The 24,539-nt window shown below is 45.2% G+C and overlaps 1 protein-coding gene across 3 annotated transcripts in view; it reads left to right on the top strand.

Moving 5' to 3' along the window:
* Positions 1–24,539, top strand: part of rps16 (ribosomal protein S16) — a 457,927-nt gene that overhangs the window by 401,647 nt on the left and 31,741 nt on the right. Inside the window, exon 1 of one of the 3 annotated variants that reach the window (XM_060903802.1) lies at positions 3,306–3,316. The exons of the other annotated variants lie outside the window; for them this stretch is intronic. Coding sequence (XP_060759785.1) covers positions 3,313–3,316 — 4 coding nt within the window. The 5' untranslated portion in view covers positions 3,306–3,312. Of the gene's footprint in view, positions 1–3,305; positions 3,317–24,539 lie in introns of those variants that run through there. 3 annotated transcript variants of the gene reach the window in all.

Below are 24,539 nucleotides of genomic sequence, written 5' to 3'. Positions count from 1 at the left end.
CTAGTTAAAGCCAGAACATGGGCTCGAATATATAGCAGGTGATTTAAATGTTGTTTTCATGGCTGATTGTAACATCGTGTACCAGTAAGTGTCTCTCAGATTGCGAGGCTGTTTAGCGTATAAGCTCGGGAATTAATGTTTATGCAGATTTGTCAATGCTTTCTGTTGGCATACAGAATAATAAATAAGTTAAACCAGATCCACAATCCATTCCTCTCAGATCAATAAAACCTCAAGGACATGAAAAGTAATAAAGAGTGACAGGGTGGTGTGATGAAATAGGGTGACTTTTACAGAAAACTTCACCATATCAACAATTACACGATAATATAAAGACACAGTGACCGTGGAAATAAGACAGATCCATCAGGAATATCAACATTTACCTCAGATGTGTTGGGAAATTAATAAGAAAAGACACCATATGGCTAAAATTACACTGTAATTCAACTTAGTGCCAATCGCTAACCCAACTTTTCTGGGTTCTGCCATATTGAGAAACATCAGCATTGTGACACACGTTAGAGCTGTCAGAAAATTTCGATTTCTAGAGACATGAAATGTTGTCATAATCATTGTGAAACACGCTCACATATGAAAACAACATAAAGAAAAATCAAACAAAACCAAGCAAAGTAAAATAAACTAGCAGCAGTGTTCTCTTTCTGTGTGGATATGAATCTTCAAGAAACTTCTCAAAATCCTTCACACACAACACACTTCTCAGAGACTGAGATGAATGACAATATTCATGAGGGAGAGAGAGAGAGAGAGAGAGAGAGAGAGAGAGAGTTTATCATGTTTACACTTTCAGACATGTTGTATCATGTTTCAGTTCTTAGCAAGACCATGCCAGTCTCATCAGAACTCACAAACACAAGCTGTGTATCAAAACACACACTTCTGTAGCGTTCTACAGTGGTGCTTGAAAGTTTGTGAACCCTTTAGAATTTTCTATATTTCTGCATAAATGTGACCTAAAACATCATCAGATTTTCACACAAGCCCTAAAAGTAGATAAAGAGAACCCAGTTAAACAAATGAGATTAAAAAATATATATTATACTTGACCATTTATTTATTGAGGAAAATGATCCAATATTATATATCTGTGAGTGGCAAAAGTATGTGAACCTCTAGGATTAGCAGTCAATCTGAAGGTGAAATTAGAGTCAGGTGTTTTCAATCAATGGGATGACAATCAGGTGTGAGTGGGCACCCTGTTTTATTTAAAGAACAGGGATCTATCAAAGTCTGATCTTCACAACACGTGTTTGTGGAAGTGTATCATGGCACGAACAAAGGAGATTTCTGAGGACCTCAGAAAAAGCATTGTTGATGCTCATCAGGCTGGAAAAGGTTACAAAACCATCTCTAAAGAGTTTGGACTCCACCAATCCACAGTCAGACAGATTATGTACAAATGGAGGAAATTCAAGGTCATTCTTACCCTCCCCAGGAGTGGTCGACCAACAAAGATCACTCCAAGAGCAAGGCGTGTAATAGTCGGTGAGGTCACAAAGGACCCCAGTGTAACTTCTAATCAACTGAAGGCCTCTCTCACATTGGCTAATGTTAATGTTCATGAGTCCACCATCAGGAGAACACTGAACAACAATGGTGTGCATGGCAGGGTTGCAAGGAGAAAGCCACTGCTCTCCAAAAAGAAAATTGCTGCTTGTCTGCAGTTTGCTAAAGATCACATGGACAAGCCAGAAGGCTATTGGAAAAATGTTTTGTGGATGGATGAGACCAAAATAGAACTTTTTCATTTAAATGAGAAGCGTTATGTTTGGAGAAAGGAAAACACTGCATTCCAGCATAAGAACCTTATCCCATCTGTGAAACATGGTGGTGGTAGTATCATGGTTTGGGCCTGTTTTGCTGCATCTGGGCCAGGACAGCTTGCCATCATTGATGGAACAATGAATTCTGAATTATACCGGTGAATTCTAAAGGAAAATGTCAGGACATCAGTCCATGAACTGAATCTCAAGAAAAGGTGGGTCATGCAGCAAGACAACGACCCTAAGCACACAAGTCGTCCTACCAAAGAATGGTTAAAGAAGAATAAAGTGAATGTTTTGGAATGGCCAAGTCAAAGTCCTGACCTTAATCCAATGGAAATGTTGTGGAAGGACCTGAAGCGAGCAGTTCATGTGAGGAAACCCACCAACATCCTAGAGTTGAAGCTGTTCTGTATGGGGGAATGGGCTAAAATTCCTCCAAGCCAGTGTGCAGGACTGATCAACAGTTACCGCAAACATTAGTTTGTTAGGTTCACATCATTTTGCCACTCACAGATATTGGATCTTTTTTCTCAATAAATAAATGACCAAGTATAATATTTTGTCTCATTTGTTTAACTGGGTTCTCTTTATCTACTTTTAGGACTTGTGTGAAAATCTGATGATGTTTTAGGTCATATTTATGCAGAAATAGAGAAAATTGTAAAGGGTTCACAAACTTTCAAGCACCACTGTAGCTACACGCTATCACAGGTGAGTGTACAATGTCACGTGTTTCAATGAGATTACATTTGCAATTCTGCATGTAAAATAAAAGTGAAAGACATATTAAACACAGCTGAAGTTTCCTTCACAGCTACCTATGCACCTATCATATATTTTTAACTTTAAAACATTATTACACTGCAACCCCACTATAATAAATTCTTTTACTATGAACTTCCGCATATAATAAACTAAGTTCATGTCCCATGCCTTTAATGACAATGAGTTGGAGTCTTCAAAAAAAGCATCACTGTGTCATGTCCATGTGCGTTGGTGCTCTGAGCTTGCAGAGTCATTAGGACTAATTACTATGCACCTGTTCCAGATTAGAGCGCAATCACAGTGAGCACTTAAAAGGACTATCTAAACCAGACCTGGGCATTTTATGGCCCGCGGGCTGCATCCGGCCCTTTGGTTCATTCTGACCGGCCCGCATAAGGTTAATTAGAAATTACAAAATAAACGTATTTTCTAATTTTACCTCATGCATGGACTGAATGTGCATTGCTTTTATTTTGAAGTTGTGTTCAACAAAAACGCAATGCGCGCGACATGAACATGACATGAAATCCCACAAAACCTAATCCCGCGATAACTACTTCCATAATTTGTCCAGACCAACCACAAACTTGTACATCATCCTTCAAACGGTCCAGCCAATCACATAGTGTGACGTCACCAGCAGGCGCCGGAGCCCGAGCCGATCTGATACCTACACCAAATCGAAGTTGTTGCGAGCAGGTCACAAGAAGACTTTAGTCCCCAAAATGTCCGCAAAAAGAAGAAAGGTAGATGCTGAATGCAGGGCTTTCAACAAAACATGGACTGCTAAGTATTTATTTACTGAAGTCAGAGATGAAGCCGTGTGTTTAGTTTGCGGAGAGCAGATCGCCATGTTCAAAGACTACAATTTGAGTCGGCATTACCAAATAAAAAACACCAAATGAGGTGATTAGACTACAAATGTGGGCATCATTATTATAATATGATGTATCTTGCTTGATATTTGGAGTAGAAAGACAATATTGTGACGTCTTTACTGTGTTTTGGGGTGAATGTGACTGAAAAAAATGGTACAAACATTCACGTTTTGTTAACCATTGTTCTGGGAAATTTGATTGAATAAATGACATTTTTTGTAAGGCAACCTCGTTTTTTCCCCATACTCTTACCAGTTTGTAAAAACAATGTTATTTACTGCTTTATATAAAGAAATACAATTAATATTATGCAGAATTTAGTTCAGCCTTTTGGTCCGGCCCTCCACAAAATTTTCTGTTTTTCATGTGGCCCCATGGAAAAAATAATTGCCCACCCCTGCTCTAAACACAGACTTGTTGAAGAGTATATACTCCGTACCGAGTGTCTCACATTACCAAGCCTTTTATCTCTGTATTGCCTTTCTGGTTTTGACTTTGTTTTGTGTTTTTGGACTCTTCCTTTCATCTTTGCCTCCACCGTTCTGTTTGGTGGGGTTTACATTAGACCGTATCAGCGGATCATCAGATTAACGTTTTTAAAACGATTAGCGTGCACACAGCAACACCAATACACGATTCGCATGCACACAGCAACACCAATACACGGATACGCTCGGCTCCGCAGGCATCCTGCGCTCCAAATCACTCCGCCCTGAACAGCGAGTGCCCTCTGGAAGGTGCGCACTCCGGCCCTGCGCAGCTCACAGAGCGCGCGAGTGAAGTGCACGAGCAGGGATTCGGGACTGAGCCGCTGTGTGTGTGATCCCAGCGCATATCACTTAACACTTGCAAGTGGAAGGATGGCAAGCCTAAAGACAATCATAACTACACAATGGGCAGTATTTGCATCAGTATTTGCAGTATTTTCATACTTTTATACTCTTTAATGAAAGGTGATACAAGGCAGAAGTCCGCGCCGTTTTTCAGCAGTCGCGTCACATGACCAACACCAGCGAATCAGGAAGGTGGATGTCACAGTGACGTTATCCAATGACGACGCCAGCTAGAGCTCAGCACAGCGTATCCGCGTATTCTCAATGTTTACACAGCACCGGAGCTGACACGATCTGGATTGAATACGTGGACCCTGGCGGATTCCCGTTTCCCGGCGTTTCCAGGCGTTTTAATGTAAACGGACAGTGCATCCACGAAGAAAACGAGACAGATACGGTCTAATGTAAACTTGGCCTTTGTGACTTGCATGACCATTGCCCATTTCACAACCCTACCTTTGTCTTACATTTTTTAATTGCTTGCCTGGCTGTTTGTAAATAAACGCTCTTCCTGCAATTACATCCATCATTCTCCTGCTTACATGATGCATGCAGTGTGTTTACATGCACATAGAGAAAATCAAATTTCTGCCGTTGCTCGACTGAAATCGAAGTTCAAAATGCCATGTATACACCTTAATTCGGCCTAGATTATGCGATTTCTGCCGAGCTACTTAGTGCATGTAAACCCTACCGAGCTACGTATTCGAGCTACTTACTTCAGCACTGCCCCTTCCGGAAGTGACGAGTGACGAGACTACAAGCGGGAAACACAACAGCCTCGGTCGGCATGACAACGAATTATGACAACGGCATGAATCTTTTCTTTTTGTGGCATTGTCTGCACTGTTAAAATTTAGCTCACTTACTGTATCACCAAATACATCTGTACAGCTGTTGCATAGCTGTGAATTGTGTACATAAACAAGTCATTGTATTTGTGTGTGTGTGTGTGTGTGTGTGTGTGTGTGTGTGTGTGTGTGTGTAGATGTCCAACATCTGAAGAATGTCAATAAAAACAAAACAATTGAACTTTTTGTGTGTTTATTAAGACATAAGTTAAATTGTAAGCAAAAAATGGACTTTAGAAAAATATACAATTGTGCAAAATAAGTTGTCTTACAAAACAGTGGTCTGCGCAGGACAGTTTGGAGCCATACAGTCTGTTAGAGCAAGCCTAACAGCTTGAACACGGAACTTGTGAACACGGAACTGCCAGTGTTGCCAGATTGGGTGGTTTTAAGTGCATTTTGGCGGACTTGAACATGTTTTGGGCTGGAAAACGTCAGCAGTATCTGGCAACACTGCTGATAACTTTGTTTATGCTCTTGAATAGCTCTTCTTCATGATGACAACCGGAAGTGTACCAACACGATGGGGCGTGTAGCGCCACCTGTGGCTCGGGTGCACAATGTACCTCACACAATAGCTCGATTAACTTGTGTGCATGTAGGATTGGATTTCTCTGGCACCCCTGCTGGGACCCTTAGCTCGATTACCGACAGCAGCTCGATTTGGATGTGCGTGTAAACGTAGTCACTGAGCCATGCACTCATCTTCCCACCAGAGACAAACAATAAGTAATCAAGTCTGCAGTCAAGTTAACAATACATGCTAATGCCATAAAACAAAGGCTTAACGAGCCTCGCTTACATGTCGATCACTAACAATTATCAGCTGGGATAGGCTCCAGCTTGCCTGCAACCTTGTAGGACAGGATAAGCGGCTCCAGATAATGGATGGATGGATGGACTTTGGTCTGTAGCTGTAAAAGGCCTCGGCATTAAAACCGGTTCCTGCTGTGACGTCACGCACTCAGGGCTGGCTGGCTCAGCGGGGCAGCTCGAATGCCAACTTTGCGGTCGATTTTAATTCTCAAAAATATATATTTTTAAAATTCTCATTCATGCAGCATGCAAGAGTCAAGGATGGAGACACTAGCCACTCAGAAATTTATTTAAAAATAAAGGTTCTGCGTATCTGCTTTAAATTCTCCCAGCTGCCTCTTGCATGACTCCGCTTGATGTCTGCTTGGGCCACAATTACATCATATTGTTTGTGGCATATCAGAACACCATCCCTGCATGAAATATCCTGAAACCTTTAGGCTACATCCACACGACAACGGCAACGAGATGTTATTTAAAAATATATCGCGTCCAAATGGGCAACAATCAGTAAAATATCAGGTCCATATGGCAACGCAACGCTTGCTGAAAACGATGCAATACACATGCCACACCTCTCGGGGCGCTGTAAGACGGTCCCTTCGGAGACACCAGAACAATAGAAGAAGTAAGGACGCATGCGCATAAACTATTATGTGCGAGACTTCATATTAGCCACAAAGTCAGGAAAATCTGTTTGTAAAATTACATTATAATGACCAAATACAATGAAAAGTATTTTTCCAGTCTCACCTGTGAAAGGTAATCCCATGTGATCTCGTTTGGACGGCAAACCTGTTGGTACAGTTAAACGCAGCTAATCTTTATTCTCCGCTTTGACCTATCCAAAATGGCGGCGAAGATGACGTATGATTCTACGCGGAAGGCGGCGTCTTTAATGGTCCGGAATAAATTGAATGATACACGTTGATGGATTAATTTGTTGTTTCTCACCTGTGAAAGGTAATCCCATGTGATCTCGTTTGGACGGTAAACCTGTTGGTACAGTTAAACGCAGCACATGAATCTTTATTCTCCGCTTTGACCTATCCAATATGGCGACGAGGATGACGTATGATTCTACGCGGAAGGCGACGTCTTTAATGGTCCGGAATAAATTGAATGCTACACGTTGATGGATTAATTTCTTCTACGCCCTTTTTGAGGAATGTATTGTAGGACTTAAACCTACATCTGAAGAGGTGAGATCGCGCCTTTTTTTTTCTCTATTTTTGCTGGCGGGATTGACTCTGCCCTAAGGGCTATTCTCTCTCTCTCTCACTTTGCACCATTACACAATAAATATTCACAGTGAAAATATTTTGTAAGCGCGTTTCATGAACCAAGTTATAGGATTTGTTGACAACTCGCATCGAGTTCGTTACACTTCTACCCGGCGTGAAGCACTCACAGTCATGTGGTTGTGACGTCATCGTAAACAAATCCGTTCTACTCATCCAGACGACTTCGCAACGGCAACGTTGCCAGATCTTTCCACTCTGGAACCCGTTCTCAAAAAGATTGCGTTTTGGGCACCCAAAACGCCGGTGCCGTGTGGACGCCAGGCCTAAACGATAAGCAATTGCATCGGAGTCAATTGAATCCGTTGCCGTGTGGACAGGGCCTTAATCTCAGGTTCGAAATGGCTAAAGCATCACCACTGCAAAAATACACTGCTTTTTCAGAAAAATTATGAATTCAAAAGCACATGGACTGCAGCATTAAATATTAGCACAGTGTTAGTGCCTTTTCCTTCACCCCAACATTACACACGACATCTGAGTTATAAATATCGTGAGTGTGTGTTAACGTGCGATTATAGTGAGTGTGTGATTTAGTGTGATTATACTGAGTGTCTAATTCAGTGTGCATGCTAAACCAGTACACACAACAATGCCTCAGCTAAGGCCCTCCATCTTATGTGTGATTTAGTGTGATGATAGTGAGCATGCATTTATGTGTGATTATAGTGAGTGTGTGTTAGTGTGTGATTATAGTGAGTGTGCGTTAGGACTGTAATGCGTGTGCCGTTCCACTGAGTGAGTGCTGAATCAAAGCCCCTGATTGGCTGGCTGCTGTAACAGTCATTATGACATCATCAGCTGCCGGCTGGAATTTACATTCTTTCACACTGTGCCACTGTGTTTCTGTTGGAATGTTTCACATTTTAAACTGTATAAATAGTCCACTGTGTTAAAATGATACAAAATCATTTCTATTGCTTGTATTACACTCGGTCTCTTAACCTTACCAATTATCCACAACAATCTGGGTGAGAATGAGGACAGGAAGTACAGCAGGAACCTCGGTGGTGTGTTTACACACAGCTACACCGGTCTGATGTGGACCGTCTTACAGGAGTAAAGGGTTCAAATTAGTCAAGCTCAACATTTCACACGTGTTGAAGAAACTCATTTCCACTTCATCCCACCACCACCAGGGTCAACCAGTGTTTTACTCATAAGGCCACTTGACCTGTGACCTTTAGGCGTCAGGAGTTCACATCCCAGGCGTGATGTGGCTCTTTGAATCGGAGTACAATTCCAGGTGTGGAGTTGATGAAATATACGACGTGTCCGTCACGCCCAGCGGAACTTCCTCCGAACACAGCCGATGATGATGTAGATTTGGGAAAGAAATGCGGTTTAACCCCAAGGGTCACGCTGTAGAGTGTGAACAGTGCAGAGCTCAGGTTAGTTACTGAAGAGTGTGTGTGTGTGTGTGTGTGTGTAGTTTCTTTATGTAATAATAAATTGAATCTAAAAATGATGCCAGTCTCTAGTCAGAACGTTAGTCTGTTTAACGTTGATGAAAATGGCACGTAGTTTTCCTCAATAAAATAATTCTGTTTTAATAATAAAATAAAATAATTCAATTCTAGTGCACAAATAAAAAATTCTTGCGTATGTTTAGATTTTCACAAACTGTCACATAACATGAAGAACGGCCTCCGTAAAGTCGATGCTTCAAACACTCAGAAAGGGAATTAAAATATCTCTATTTGGCTTTGTTGTGAACTCTAATTTATTCACACATCATTAGCTTTATTCACAGATGCCCCTTTTCCACCAAATCAGTTCCAGGGCTGGTTCAGGACCAGTGCTGCTGCTGGTTCACAACTCATTCAACTTGCGAGCCAGCTGAGAACCAGTTTGCTTTTCCATAGCTCACAGTGTTAAGGGGAGCCACGTCATTACGTCGCTGTATACGTCAGTTACGTCGCTGTATACGTCAGTTACGTCGCTGTATACGTCAGTACGTCGCTGTATACGTCAGTTACGTCGCTACGTTTGCATAAACCTTGGCGCGAATATCGAAGCAAAAACAACACGGAAGAAGCAGCAGCAACAACAACAATAATAATAATGGATGACTTCGCGTTTGTACAGCTGCTGCTTCTTGTCGCTTAAAAATGGCGACCTTTCGCGGTCTTTTTATTGTTGTTGGTCTTAACAACCCCCCCCCCCCCCCCCCGCTGACGTAAGCGGTTCTTTCCTCTGGCCCAGCAGAGAGTTGGTGCTAGCCTGGAACCGTTTTTTCTGGCCCCAGAGCCAGTTCTTTGTCAGTGGAAACAAAAAACCCGGTTCCAAACTAAGCACTGGCCCCGAACCAGCCCTGGAACTGCTTTGGTGGAAAAGGGGCAAGGGTGGCACGGTGGTGTAGTGGTTAGCGCTGTCGCCTCACAGCAAGAAGGTTCTGGGTTCAAGCCCCGTGGCTGGCGAGGGCCTTTCTGTGTGGAGTTTGCATGTTCTCCCCATGTCTGCGTGGGTTTCCTCCGGGTGCTCTGGTTTCCCCCACAGTCCAAAGACATGCAGGTTAGGCTAATTGGTGGCTCTAAATTGACCGTAGGTGTGAATGGCTGTGTGTCTCTGTGTGTCAGCCCTGCGATAACCTGGCGACTTGTCCAGGGTGTACGCTGCCTCTCACCCATAGTCAGTTGGGATAGGCTCCAGCCCGCCCGCGACCCTGTAGAACAGGATAAGCGGCTAGAGATAATGGATGGATGGATGGATTTATTCACAAACAACCATCTTAATCCAGACTGCACCAAAATAATCTGGTGTATTTGGCTATGTTTAGATGATTATGTGGTGATTTTCACTGGGGCTGATATTTTTATGGAAAGCTAAACATATTGCTGCTACACTACCAAATAGTTTACAGCCCAGGTTCTGTATTTCAAGTGTTCATGTATTTATATGTTTATTGTCCTGCTCTTATCTCACACTGTTGTGTATCTGCACTTCATGTCGTCTTGTGTACTGTTATGTGTTGTGCACTGTGGTGCTCGACTTTCCACGACAATGTATACAAGATACAGAGGAAGGACGATAACAATTCATTTTATTTTTTTTTTAATTGGTGAGGTTTTTTTGTCATTTTTTTTTAAATCAGTGGGTGTGTGTAAATCTGAGTGGGTTTTTTTTGTAAATGTGTTGAATTTGTTCATTTTTGGTAGGTTTGTGTGTGTGTTTTATCTTTTGTAATTCTGTGTTATCTATGATTTTATATATATACGATTTATTTCTGAGATAAATAAACAAATAAATAAACAGTACGGAGTGTAAAGTTATTACTATTATTATTATTTTGTCTCTAGACCTCAGGGACATCTGGACTCTCGGCCCCTTGCTCGGTGTTATCAGTGGAAACAGTGGCATGGTATAAAGTTACTCTGAGGGTTAGTGAGATGTCTCAGTCTGAAACGTCTCCCTCTGCTCCTCTCTGAGGTCTAAGCCTACATAAACACTGCACTCCAACCCCAGCTCCATCTCAATACCATCTTCTCCCCTTCGGAGGTTAAACCCTCAGACCGACAGCCCCCTCTGCCACCCCACTGCCCTCCACTGACCCCCCCATCACATCTCTGGAGTGCAGAAATGAACAGAGCGCTAATGCTAAGCAAACAGACGCCATCTCTCGCTGTCATCACAGGTCAGACACGAAAGAGTTTGAGTTTCAAAGCCGCTCAGAGGGGGATGATGATGATGATGGTGGTGATGGTGGTGGTGGTGGTGGTGTCAGCACTCTCCCGGGTGCTGTGTGTGATTTCAGGGCTTTGTGTTAAAGGCATGACGGCTGAGCTCTGTCCATTAGCGCTAACATGAACTAGCTAATAATGATCTCAGAGCAGATCAGAGACTCAGTGAGATCACACAGCTTCTCTTTACATTTTATAGCAGTAGAACTGTAACATTTAAGTCTACAATCTCCTCAAGGAAGTGAAGGTTTTGGAGAAAATTTCTACAAAAAAATTCTCATTTCTTAACTTAAAAGTTTATGTTAGAAAAATATTAAACCCCAAAATAAAAATAATTTAACTCCATTTTGTTCAGAGTGAAAAATTAATATGTGTCTCAGATCCACAGGCAAAAGTACAAACTATTTATTTTCTCAAAATTAAATTAAGCTTTTTCAGGATCTGTATTTTACTTTATTTTTTTCTTAAACTTCTTCTTGAAAATAATTTGGATTATTGATGCAAACATTTCATTTGTATACTTTTATCCCAGCTCTCTTAAGTTAGCACCATAAATAAACACCATTGTAGTGTTTTTTTTTTTTAATTCAGTTAAATATTATTGGGATAGTAATCATTTCCTAGAACACAATATTGTATTTTATGAAATAATGCAAGACACGAAATTTATCGGTTTTTATTTATTTATGGAGTAGTTTTGACTGTAAGTGGCATTTTATTTGTGTGTGTGTGTGTGTGTGTGTGTGTGTGTGTGTGTGTGTGTGTGTGTGTGTGTGTAAAATCTGCACTTATACACAGTGTTTTTGTTAAGAATTATATTACTTTATTATTGTTTTACAAAGTATTTGTTATTGGATGTGTTATCACAATAAAACAACAAAAAATCTGAGATAAATTCATCGACTACGAATTTAAACCAGATAAACTGGCCATAGTCGACCAGTTCAGGTTGATTTCACTGCTGAGCATGGAAGGGAAAATCTTCTTCATTATAGTAGCAAAGCGATTGTCGGACTTCCTCTGCCATAACAACTACATAGACACGTCGGTGCAAAAGGGAGGGGTCGCCGGAGTGCCGGGGTGTCTAGAACACACTGGAGTGATGACTCAACTCATTCGGGAAGCTCGCGAGAACAAGAGAGACCTCACTGTGTTGTGGCTAGATATAGCCAATGCGTATGGCTCTATCCCTCACAAACTGGTCCAGACCACCATGTCCAAACATCATGTGCCACACCATATTGCAGATTTTATCCTGGACTATTATGACCAGTTCAGGTTAAGAGCCTCAGTAGGTGCAATAATGTCTGAGTGGCACAAGCTGGAGGTTGGAATAATTACAGGCTGTACCATCTCAGTAGCCTTGTTTGCCTTGGCAATGAACATGATTGTGAAGTCAGCTGAGCCAGAGTGTCGAGGCCCCAGGACCCAGTCAGGGATCCGACAGCCACCAATCAGGGCTTTCATGGATGACCTGACAGTCACCACGGAGACTGTGCCAGGATGCAGATGGATCCTCCAAGGGCTAGAGAAGCTAATCAAGTGGGCTTGGATGAGCTTCAAACCAGCCAAGTCCAGATCACTAGTGGTGAAGAAGGAAAAGGTCACCGAAAGGTTCCGATTCAAGATTGAGGGGACATTAATACCAACAATCATGGAGAAGCCTGTGAAGAGTTTGGGCAAGGTGTTCGACAGCAGTTTCAAGGACTCCACATCTGTTCAGTCAACCTGCCATGAACTGGACAGCTGGCTAAGATTCATTGACAAATCTGGACTACCAGGCAAGTTTAAAGCTTGGATATACCAGCATGGTATCTTGCCAAGGATACTCTGGCCACTCCTTGTCTACGAGGTCCCCATATCCACTGTGGAGACCTTGGAAAGGAAGGTTAGTATCTGTCTCCGGAGATGGTTGGGATTGCCCAGAAGTCTCAGCAACACCGCTCTCTATGGTAACACCACAAAGCTGGTTGCCTCTGAAGTCCTTGGAAGAGGAGTTCAAGGTTACATGGGCAAGGGAGGTGTTGATGTACAGGGACTCAAGAAACCCAAAGGTGGCCCAGGCAGGAGTGGTGGTGAGGACTGGGAGGAAGTGGAGTGCCCAGGTTGCAGTGCTGGATGCAGAGTCCCAGTTGCACCGTAAAGATCTAGTGGGTGTGGTGGCGCATGGCAGAGCTGGCTTGGGATTGTTCCCAACACCTCGGCACAAGGAGGGCAAGGGGAAGGAGAGGTGGAGGCAGATTCAGGAGGAAGTGAGGGCTGCAGTAGAGGAAGGAAGATCAAGCAGAGCCTCTGGCTTAAGGCAACAGGGAGCAGAGATGCAGTGGGAGCAAGCCATGGACCAGAAATTCACCTGGTTGGACCTCTGGCACACTGAGCCACACCGCATCACCTTCCTGATTCGGGCAGTGTATAATGTCCTGCCTAGCCTGGCAAACCTCTTCACCTGGGGTAAGGTGAAGACCCTGAACTGCTCACTGTGCTCAGGAAAAGGAACATTGGAACACATCCTGAGCTCCTGCCCGACAGCACTCGGCCAGGGTCGATACACCTGGCGCCATAACCAGGTGCTGAAACCCATTGCAGAAGCCATCAGCAAGGGGATCAGCAGCTGCAGCCAGGTGTGCAACATAACATGAGCGGTTGCATTTGTCAAAGCAGGAGAGCAGCCGAGGGCTGGACACAAGAGGGCGGCAGCAGGGATCCTGGCTACAGCCCAGGACTGGCAGTTGTCAGTGGACCTAGAGAAACAGCTGAGATTTCCACAGCACATTGTTGGCTCCACCCTGAGGCCAGATATCTTTCTGGTCTCAGACAGCACCGAGAGCATCATTATCATGGAGCTGACGGTGCTATGGGAGGACCGCCTGGGGGAGGCCCATGAAAGGAAGAAAACCAAATATGAACATCTGGTGGCAGACTGTCAAGAGCAGGGCTGGAAGACAAGGTGTATGCCCATTGAAGTAGGCTGCAGAGGATTTGTGGGCTACTCATTCCACAAAGCACTCAGTGTACTGGGCATCACAGGAGGAGCAAGGAGCAGAGCCATCAAGAACATCACCAAAGCAGCTGAAAAAGCCTCGAGATGGCTCTGGATAAAGAGAGAGGGTCCATGGGGACAAGTGAATGCCACCTGAACACACACCGTGGCTTGATCAACCGTGGTGGGGTCACCTGGGTGCGGGTGTCTGATGTTGAAAGACCCGAAACATCCAAGGACCCCAGGTTACATCACTGATGATGTGTTCAGGTGCACCAGTAGGTGTATTTAAGAACTATTTTTATAATCTAAATATTTTATGATATGCAAATTAATGCATATTTACTGATTAGCTAACTTGCATATTTTTATATTCAAAAAGAAATTCGCAACACAAGATGGTGCACGCTTTCAACAGGTTTATACTGCATGCATACGAGCAGAGTTAGCAAAAGATAATTATAGAACTAGGAGTTGAGTTTAAAGTTTTATTTTTATTCTTTTCCTCATTTTTTGTAACTATACATTTCAGAAGAAAAACGTCACTCATTTGTCCTCAGTCTACGTTTTAAAACCCTGATAGTCTGAGAAACTCAAACTTATTCATATGTAAATCATGTAAAGATATACTTTTTACTTTAACCAGATTAAACTTGAGGAAGGAATTTCTGTCATTCTGAAACATCAGCAGCAGCAGCAGCCTGAGCCATGTGTAAGTGATCCTTCTCAAGTGTGTGCTATTGATCCAGTCAATGGTAAAACTCCATCGCACTAACATTAGTGTAGCTGAAACACAGTAACTCTGTACGTGCTCTGTGTGTGTGTGTGTTATCTTAGCGATTAGCTGACTTAACTAGCAGAAAAGAAACAACAGTGAGTTTTTACAGCTCCATCAGCAGCATCCAACACAAACTAACAGGATACTGATGAAGACCAGAGTGACAGAGACAGTGGAGACACGACGCTGGTGTTCCTGTTTCAACTAACACACATGACATTTAGTCTGATTCTCCAGGAGAACATGATCACCATCACACCACAGAGCGTAAAACAAACAGCCATGTTTCACAATACAGTGTGGAAAATCAATGAAATACACTCAACGCCCACTTTATTAGGAACACCCAGCTACCTGCTGTTTTATGCAGTTCTCTAATCAGCCGATCCCCTGACAGCAGCACAGTGCATCAACTCATGCAGCTACAAATCAAGAGCTTCAGTTAACGTTCACTTCAAACATCAGAATGGGAAAAATTGTGATCTCAAAGTGTGACTTCCTTTCTTTCACTGTGGCATGGGTGTTGGTTTGAACCAGATGGACTGGTTAGAGTATTTCAGAAGCTGCTGATCTCCTGGGGTTTTCACACACAACAGTCTCTCGAGTTTACACAGAAAGGTGCGAAAAACAAAAACACCAGCGAGTGAGTGAGCGACAGTTCTGTGGGTGGAAACAAACACCTTGTTGATAAGAGAGGGTCAGAGGAAAATGGACAGATTGGTTTGAGCTGCCAGGAAGGATATATGTAGGACTTTGAGTGGGTGGGTGGAGCACAGAAGTACAGCAGGCCAGAACTGAGTTTCAAAAAACTCTTTACTTTCAGCTTTTCAGCTTTCTCAATCTCCCAGTCACACAGACATGCATACACACATAAGTCGTCTGGTTGGGGAGAGAGCTCCCTTCCTCTGCTCTCTCTCTCGTTATATAGGTGCAGTGATTCTGCCCCTTACCTTCCCTGACTCCACCCTCCGGTTACAGACCGACGCTTGACCATGCCCCCGCTGCCACATACCCCCACCACCCGACTCAGGCCGGGCAGCCGTCCGGCCTGCAGCCGACTCCCCTCCCCCTTGACGGGAGAGGAAGTCCGCCACAACCATCTGCACCCCCGGCCTGTGGATCACCTTGAACTTAAAGGGCTGGAGTGCCAGATACCAACGGGTGATCCGCGCGTTGGCATCCTTCATGCGGTGGAGCCACTGGAGGGGCGCGTGGTCCGAACAGAGGGTGAAAGGGCGTCCCAGCAGGTAGTAGCGGAGGGCGAGGACCGCCCACTTGATGGCTAGGCACTCTTTCTCTATCGTGCTGTAGCGCCCCTCACGCACCGACAGCTTTCTGCTGATGTACAGCATGGGGCGATCCTCCGCCTCCACCTCCTGGGACAGAACAGCCCCCAGCCCTCTGTCCGACATGTCCATCTGCAACATAAAGGGGAGAGAAAAGTCAGGGGAGTGTAACAGTGGCCCCCCACACAGTGCAGCCTTCATCTCAGAGAAAGCCCGCTGGCATTGCTCCGTCCACTGGACCGGATCTGGTGACCCCTTTTTAGTGAGATCAGTCAGCGGGCTGGTGACGTCCGAATAATGAGATATAAACCTACGATAGTAGCCAGCCAGCCTCAGGAACTGTCTCACCCCCTTTTTGGCCTTGGGCCTCGGGCAGGCCGCAATCGCTGCTGTCATTAATTTGGGGACGCACCTGCCCATTGCCCAAGTGGAAGCCCAGATACCGTACTTCCACCCGCCCAATCGCACACTTCTTCGGGTTGGCAGTGAGACCCGCCCGCCTCAGCGACCTAAGGACGGCTCTCAGATGTTGGAGGTGCCTCGGTCAGTCATTACTATAGATAATGATATCGTCGAGATAGGCGGCCGTATAGGTGGCGTGGGGGTGGAGGACCCTATCCATCAGCCGCTGAAATGTAGCAGGCACCCCAAACAGCCCAAAAGGAAGTGTGACAAACTGGTGTAAGCCGAACGGTGTGGAAAAGGCCGTTTTTTTCTCAGGATAATGGAGTCAAGGGGATCTGCCAATAACCCTTTGTTAAATCCAGTGTCGAGTAAAAGCAAGCCGTGCCTAGTCGATTGAGCAACTCATCAATATGAGGCATTGGGTACGCGTCGAATTTTGACACCGTGTTGACTTTTCTATAGTCCACATAGAACCGGACCGACCCGTCGGCCTTGGGAACCAAGACCACTAGGCTGCTCCAGTCACTGTGGGACTCCTCGACAATGCCCATGTCGAGCATGGCCTTGAGTTCTTCCTGAACCACCTTTTTCTTGTAGTCGGGTAGCCTGTAAGGGCGGCTGAGCACTACCACCCCCGGGAGCGTCTCAATGTGGTGTTCTATGAGGCGGGTGCGGCCGGGCAGGGGCGAAAACACATCCGAAAATTCGGTCTGCGACTGGGCAACCTCTGTGAGTTGGGTTGGGGAGAGGTGGTCTCCACAGGGGACCGGAGAGGCAAGTGATGTCAATGTTCTCTTTTGAACCTCCAGCCCCAGCTCTGCCTTCTCTGGAACCAACGACACCAATGCCACTGGGACCTCCTCGCTCCAGAGTTTGAGGAGATTGAGGTGGTAAATCTGTAGCGCCCCACCCCTGTCCGTTCACCTCACCTCATAGTCAATGTCCTCAACTCACCGTGTGACCTCAAAGGGTCCTTACCACTTGGCGATCAATTTGGAGCTCGATATGTGCAACAGTACAAGTACTTTATCTCCCGGTGCAAACTCCCTAAGGCGCGTACCCCTGTCATACAGGCGGATTTGCCGTTCTTGGGCTTGCCGCAAATTCTCCTGGGTTAGGTGTGTGAGTGTGTGGAGTTTTGTGCGCAGGTCGATAACGTATTGAATTTCAATTTTGCTTGGTGAAGGTCACTCTTCCCAATTTTCCTGCAGTACATCTAGGATGCCGCGCGGCTTACGCCCATATAATAATTAAAACGGGGAGAACCCCGTGGAGGCTTGTGGGACCTCTCACACTGCGAATAACAGGGGTTCGAGCCATTTATCTCAATTGCGTGCATCCTCGTGTACAAACTTTTTAATTATATTCTTGAGGGTGCGATTGAACCGTTCAACTAAACTGTCCATTTGTGGGTGATAAACGCTGGTGCGGATCGGCTTAATTCCCAGTAACCCATACAGTTCACGCAGTGTGCGTGACATAAACTAAGTGCCTTGATCAATCAGAATCTCTTTGGGGATTCCGACTCGGGAGATGATGTGGAAGAGTGCTTCCACAATATTACGTGCTGAGATATTGCGAAGAGGCACTGCTTCCAGGTATCGCGTTGCATAGTCCACCAGAACTAAAATAAAGTGATACCCTCGTGTTGACCGATCTGATGGACCGACGAGATCCATCCCAATTCTTTCGAATGGGGTCTTGATTAATGGTAGAGGGCGCAAAGGCGCTTTTGGAATGGCCGCTGGATTTACTAACTGGCATTCGCGGCATGCCGTACACCACCTACGGACATCACCGCGAATCCCTGGCCAATAGAACCGGGCCATTATTCAGGCTAGTGTCTTATCCTGCCCCAAGTGTCCAGCCATGGGATTAAAGTGAGCCGCCTGGAATATAAATTCCCGGCAGCTCTTTGGGATCAAAAGTTGTGTGATCGGCTCCTTAGTCTGAGTGTCCTGCATCACTCGGTATAATCTATCCTTCATAATGGAGAAATAGGGGAAGGACGGGGTGGCATTTGGCTGGAGCGTTTGACCATCAATTACTCTCACTTGGTCAAATGCATGCCGCAGAGTCTCATCTCGCAACGGATTCCCCAAGAGAGGGAGGAGGAGCCTGCTGCTCCTCACTCTGACGCGGAGATGACGTAGACGGCTCTGTGACAGCTGCTCCCGCCAATGCCACACCGGGACCTCCCCCTGCTGAACTACAGCAGGACCCACTCTTCACTAAATGAGTCATTAACTCCCGAAATCCTGGCCAATCGGTCCCCAAAATTATCAAGTGGGTAAGGCGAGGATTAACTGCCGCCTTTACTCTAAATTTTTCCCCTCGAAATAGAATGTTGACCGACACTAAAGGGTAGTTGTGAACATCCCCGTGCACACACAACACCTTCACCAATTGTGCTCCCCCCAATGCCTCGTCTTGCACCAGGCTTTGGTGGATTGAGGTCTGATTACAGCCGGAGTCCACCAAAGCCTGATACGTATCCCCTTGGACACTCACCGGTATGCGATACACTCCAGCCCAATCGAGGGCGGTTCCTGGCGTGTCGGGGATCCGGACCACCACGCCCACCTCCATTGCCGAGCACTGATGCTGGAGGTGTCCCGGCTCCCCGCAGCGCCAGCAAACCTGCCTGGGCTCTCTGCACCGGCGCTCTGGGGCTCACTCACCTGAGGGGGGGAAGAGACAGACATGGAAGCGGGAAACGGGAGGGCACCGCGGGTGTGACGGGCCGGCTGGGGTGGAGCCGGCCCCCGCCTCCGCGGTGGGAGAACAGGGCAAGGACAAGACACAGAAGGGGAGAGAGAGAGAGAGAGAGAGAAAGAGAGAGGAGAAGAGGAGATCTGCGATCCTGCCATTGGAACTGCCGCCAAATGATCCTCTGCCAACTCGATGGCCTGATCCAGCAACGCCGGGAGATGGCACTGGACCCACTCCACGGTCCCTTCGGGAAGCCAAGTGACGAACTGCTCCAGTACCACCAGATCGACGATTCCCTCGGCGTCGCGGTTGTCAGCCCTCAGCCACCACCGGCAGGCATCCCGGAGTTACTGGCCAAACACAAACGGCCGGCTGACCTCCTCTAGGTGTAGACCGCGGAAGCGCTGGCGTTGTTGTTCAGGGGTGCACCCCACACGCTGGAGGACGGCCCGGCGCAGGTCTGCGTAGACCAGCCGGCTGTCGTCAGGGAGCTGTAGCGCAGCCAGCTGCACCTCGCCCGTTAGCAGGGGGAGGAGGCGCGCCACGCACTGTTCCACCAGCCAGCCCCAGGCCTCTGCTGCTTGCTCGAAGAGTGCTAGGAAAGCCTTGGGATCATCGTGCGGGCCCATCTTCATTAGGGTGAGGTGGGGAAGGACCGCGGTGGTGGAGGTGGTGGACCCCGCTGACGCGAGGAGGTGCCGGAACGCCTGATGATCTTCCTGTTGTGCCAGCACCAGGGCCTCAAACCTTTGCGCTTGCTCCTTTCGGAGGGCAACCAGCGCCTGGTGCTGGCTCTGTTGGGCCGTGGCGTGGATCAGGTCTGCGAAGGGGGAGGACTCCATGGGGCTGTTCTCCTCTGTGCTCCTTCCCGGGTTTCAGCACCACTGTAAGACTTTGAGCGGGTGGGTGGAGCACAGAAGTACAGCAGGCCAGAACTGAGTTTCAAAAAACTCTTTATTTTCAGCTTTTCAGCTTTCTCAATCTCCCAGTCACACAGACACGCACACACACATCAGTCATCTGGTTGGGGAGAGAGCTCCCTTCCTCTGCTGTCTCTCTCGTTATATAGGGCGCGGTCACTGGGGAAGACACACAAACATAGGTTAACTGACATCAGGTGCAGTGATTCTGCCACTTACCTTCCCTGACTCCACCCTCTGGCTACGCCCCCGCTGCCACAATATAGTAACTCATATAATCACTCTTTACAACAGTGGTGAGCAGAAAAGCATCTTAGCGTGCAACAGCAGAAGAACACATTGGGTTCCACTTCTGCAGCCAAGAACTGGGATCTTAGCGTCAAGAACAAGTTCCTATTAAAGTGGCCAGTGAGTGTATGTGGTTTGGGACACACCCACAGTAGACTGATGATGGTGTTTATGTTGACTGTGTAGTGAATAGGGTGTGTGGTTTGGGACACACCCACAGTAGACTGATGATGGTGTTTATGTTGACTGTGTAGTGAATAGGGTGTGTGGTTTGGGACACGCCCACAGTGATCTGATGGTGTTTATGTCTTTCCTCAGGAATGGATGAGGTTCTAAATGTAACCTGAGTTCCCACTCATCTTCATAACGGTGACAGAGAGGATCACGGGATTGTCCTTCATCTTCATCCACCCAGGTGTGTGTGCGTGTGTGTGTGCGTGTGTTTTATGTACATTTTTATGTACATTTTATTTTTACATGTTTTCTTATATTCTACACTAATCTTGGATATCAAAACCATCTTTACTGCAATGCCTGTCCACTTACGTAGGCTCTGTGTGTGTGTGTGTGTGTGTGTGTGTGCCCTGATTCCATCCTTTACATAAATCAGCACAGCGTGACTAAACTTGAGTAACAGGAGCTGCTGAGCACATCATTGTTTTAACTCTCTCTCTCTCTCTCTCTCTCTCTCTCTCACACACACACACACACACACACTTATTTTCCTCCATGTGCACAGGGTTACAAAGTTATAAGCTGTATGTTTTGTTTTACCTTCTCGTCCATTATCTTCACTGAATTCCATTATAGTCTGTGAGAAAAATCTCTCATGGTTTCCATCACATAATCAGAATCAAGGTAATGGTTTCCATTAAGGACTTTCTGGTGACTATTATTCTACATTCCAGCAGAACCCAGTAGGCCCTTATTTCATCTGTAACAGATGACCATCAGAATAAAATGAGACGGAACCACTGGGAAGAACACAATCCATTAAACTACCATTACAGACCATTACACAAGCACATAAGAACCTGTTAAGAACCAGTAGAAATCTATACTGGTTTCTGATGATGATGATGAAGTTGATTATTATTATTATCCATCCATCCATTATCTGTAGCCGCTTATCCTGTCCTACAGTGTCGCAGGCAAGCTGGAGCCTATCCCAGCTGACTACGGGCGAAAGGCGGGGTACACCTTGGACAAGTCGCCAGGTCATCACAGGGCTGACACATAGACACAGACAACCATTCACACTCACATTCACACCTACGCTCAATTTAGAGTCACCAGTTAACCTAACCTGCATGTCTTTGGACTGTGGGGGAAACCGGAGCACCCGGAGGAAACCCACGCAGACACGGGGAGAACATGCAAACTCCACACAGAAAGGCCCTCGCCGGCCACGGGGCTCGAACCCGGACTTTCTTGCTGTGAGGCGACAGCGCTAACCACTACACCACCGTGCCGCCGCCCCTATTATTATTATTATTATTATAGTAGGCACAGTGGTGTAGTGGTTAGCACTGTCGCCTCACAGCAAGAAGGTTCTGTGTTCGACCCCAGCGGCCGGCGAGGGCCTTTCTGTGCGGAGTTTGCATGTTCTCCTCACATCTGTGTGGGTTTCCTCCAGGTGCTCCGGTTTCCCCCACAGTCCAAAGACATGCAGGTTAGGATAATTGCTGGCTCTAAACTGACCGTAGGTGTGAATGTGAGTGTGAATGGTTGTTTGTCTCTGTGTGTCAGCCCTGCGATGACCTGGCGACTTGTCCAGGGTGTACCCTGCCTCTCACCCATAGTCAGCTGGGATAGGCTCCAGCTTGCCCGCGACCCTGCACAGGATAAGCGGTTACAGATAATGGATGGATGGATTATTATTTTCAGCAGGGATTCTTTGGGAAGGTTTTATATTTATTTATCTGTGAATGCTAGTTTATGCACACTGTTGGTTTATTGCACAGTATGGTAGCCATCATGCTAACTGCTACTTAACATTTCAGTTGGCGAGTTATTAATCCTAAACTTTGTTCATATCATAGTCAGCTATGATTCTTTTCTCTTATACTCAAATAACATTCGATAACACACTCCTTTTTTAAGAAAAATAAAAGAAAAACTTCTATCAAACATGAGCATTCAGGATTAGCATTTGTCCTTTCTTAATGAGAACTAGCCGAACAGTTTCCTTTAACTATTTAAAATCATGACCTTTCGATATCAGCTGACATTAAGTCGTCATGTTTTTACCATGTTGTTTCTATTTTTTTTAAATAATTTTTTTCAATTCTAGTTCTCAACTGTAGCTTAGTTTTCATATTAACTACTTGGTTGTGTGAGAGCCACCTAACGAGCAGGTCGAACGTGTTTACTCTCCTCCATCAGACCACACAGACAGAGCTGAAGTGGTTTTTAGGTTTCGAGTGTCCTCTGAAGGGTCGCTGGTTAATTTGCGTTTTACAATGTGCTTTTGTTCAGGACAGAAAAGGGACAGGTGACACCACACAGGAAGTCCTGAGCGAGTCTGAGAGCATTAGCAACACGCGCTACTCCAACTCCACGGAGAACCCTGAGAAGTTTGGTTAGCCGTGGAGGCTAAGTGTAATTACAGTGTAATAAATTCATGTGGATTTTTTTTTATCAACACATCTGAGGTAAATGTTGATATTACGACTCATTCTATCTCCTTTCTGCTGTCATTCTGCTTTCATATTCATATAAAACACTTACCGGCTACATGCTAGCGAGAATTTTAGCCACACAGTGTTTTTTCTTAGTAATTTATCAACAAATCTGAGGTAAAGGTCGATGTTCCAGATATATCTCTCATTTCTGCTGTCATTCCACTTTCATATTCATGTAAAATACTTACCGACTACATGCTAGCTGGAAGTTTCGCCACACGGTGTCTTTTCTTAGTAATTTATCAACACATCTGAGGTAAATGTTGATATTTCGGATAGTTCTATCTCATTTCTGCTGTCATTCTACTTTCATATTCATATAAAAGACTTAACGGACACATATTAGCTGGAATTTTAGCCACACAGAGTCTTTTCTTAGTAATTTATCAACACATCTGAGGTAAATGTTGATGTTCTGGACAGTTCCGTCTCATTTCTACTGTCATTTTACTTTCATAATCATATAAAATACTTATTGGCTGCATGCTAGCTGGCATTTTAGCCACATGGTGTCTTTTCCTTTTACAGTTATTTTCAACTGCTTACACACATTTTCAAAGCTCTGTGTCTTTTTCTCAAAACTTTACACACAAATCCAACTATTGCTCACACGAAATGCAAAAAGCGCGCTGTCTCCTGCGAAATGAAACACAGTATTCAGAATATTCTAAACACACCTCAAAAGCAAGCATTTGTCTCACATTATAAACACATTTCCCATAGTATCACATACGTGTGTATATCATTTACACACTGTTGCTCTAAATCTAAAGCTCTTTTGTTTTTGTTTTTTTAATATATTGCCATACAAGAATGAAAATACAGTATTATGCAAATAGAAGTCAACACAAGCAATATTGGAACCAAAAATATTAAATTTTCTGAATAAATCGGTTGCTGTTGTGAATGCAGTATTGTACAGCATATAAGAAAAAAAGAAAACAAAGTACACCAACCACCACATATGGTGATACAGCAACCAAAAAATAGACATGTATGAAAAAGTGTGTATGTGTGTGTTTGTGTGTTTGTTGATGGGGAGAGCAAGTTGGGTGTGTATTTAGGATCAGTCTCTCCTCCAGGCTGGGTCTGGCCACAATATTTCATCAACATCGCATGCTATATTTTCTCTTGCCAAACATCAAGGAAAGAATCGTCTTGTGTGGCGTATCCAACCTTGGACAGAAGCAGCATCAATGTCACCACATGCTTCCTCCATTGCCTGGAGAAGTATAAGGCGGGCATAGGGACGATGATCATACAATTTCCAACGCCATGTTGAGAAGAATTCTTCGATCGGGTTAAGAAATGGTGAATATGGAGGCAGGTTAACAACAGAAAAATGGGGATGGTTGACAAACCAATTTTGGACCAGCTGGGAGCGATGAAAACTGACATTATACCATATAACCACAAATCTTGCCTGTTCTGGATTCTCTTCTTTTGGAGCAAGAATACCATGAATATTGTCCAGAAATGTTAGGATATGACCAGTGTTATAGGGGCCAAGTGTTGCATGGTGGTTCAGGACACCATTCTGCATTATAGCAGCACACATGGTGACATTTCCTC

Source organism: Neoarius graeffei, chromosome 21 (assembly GCF_027579695.1).
Source record: "Neoarius graeffei isolate fNeoGra1 chromosome 21, fNeoGra1.pri, whole genome shotgun sequence".
Lineage (NCBI taxonomy): Eukaryota > Metazoa > Chordata > Actinopteri > Siluriformes > Ariidae > Neoarius > Neoarius graeffei.
The sequence above is the reverse complement of the archived record's forward strand: the minus strand, read 5'-3'. Positions and strand labels throughout refer to the sequence as shown.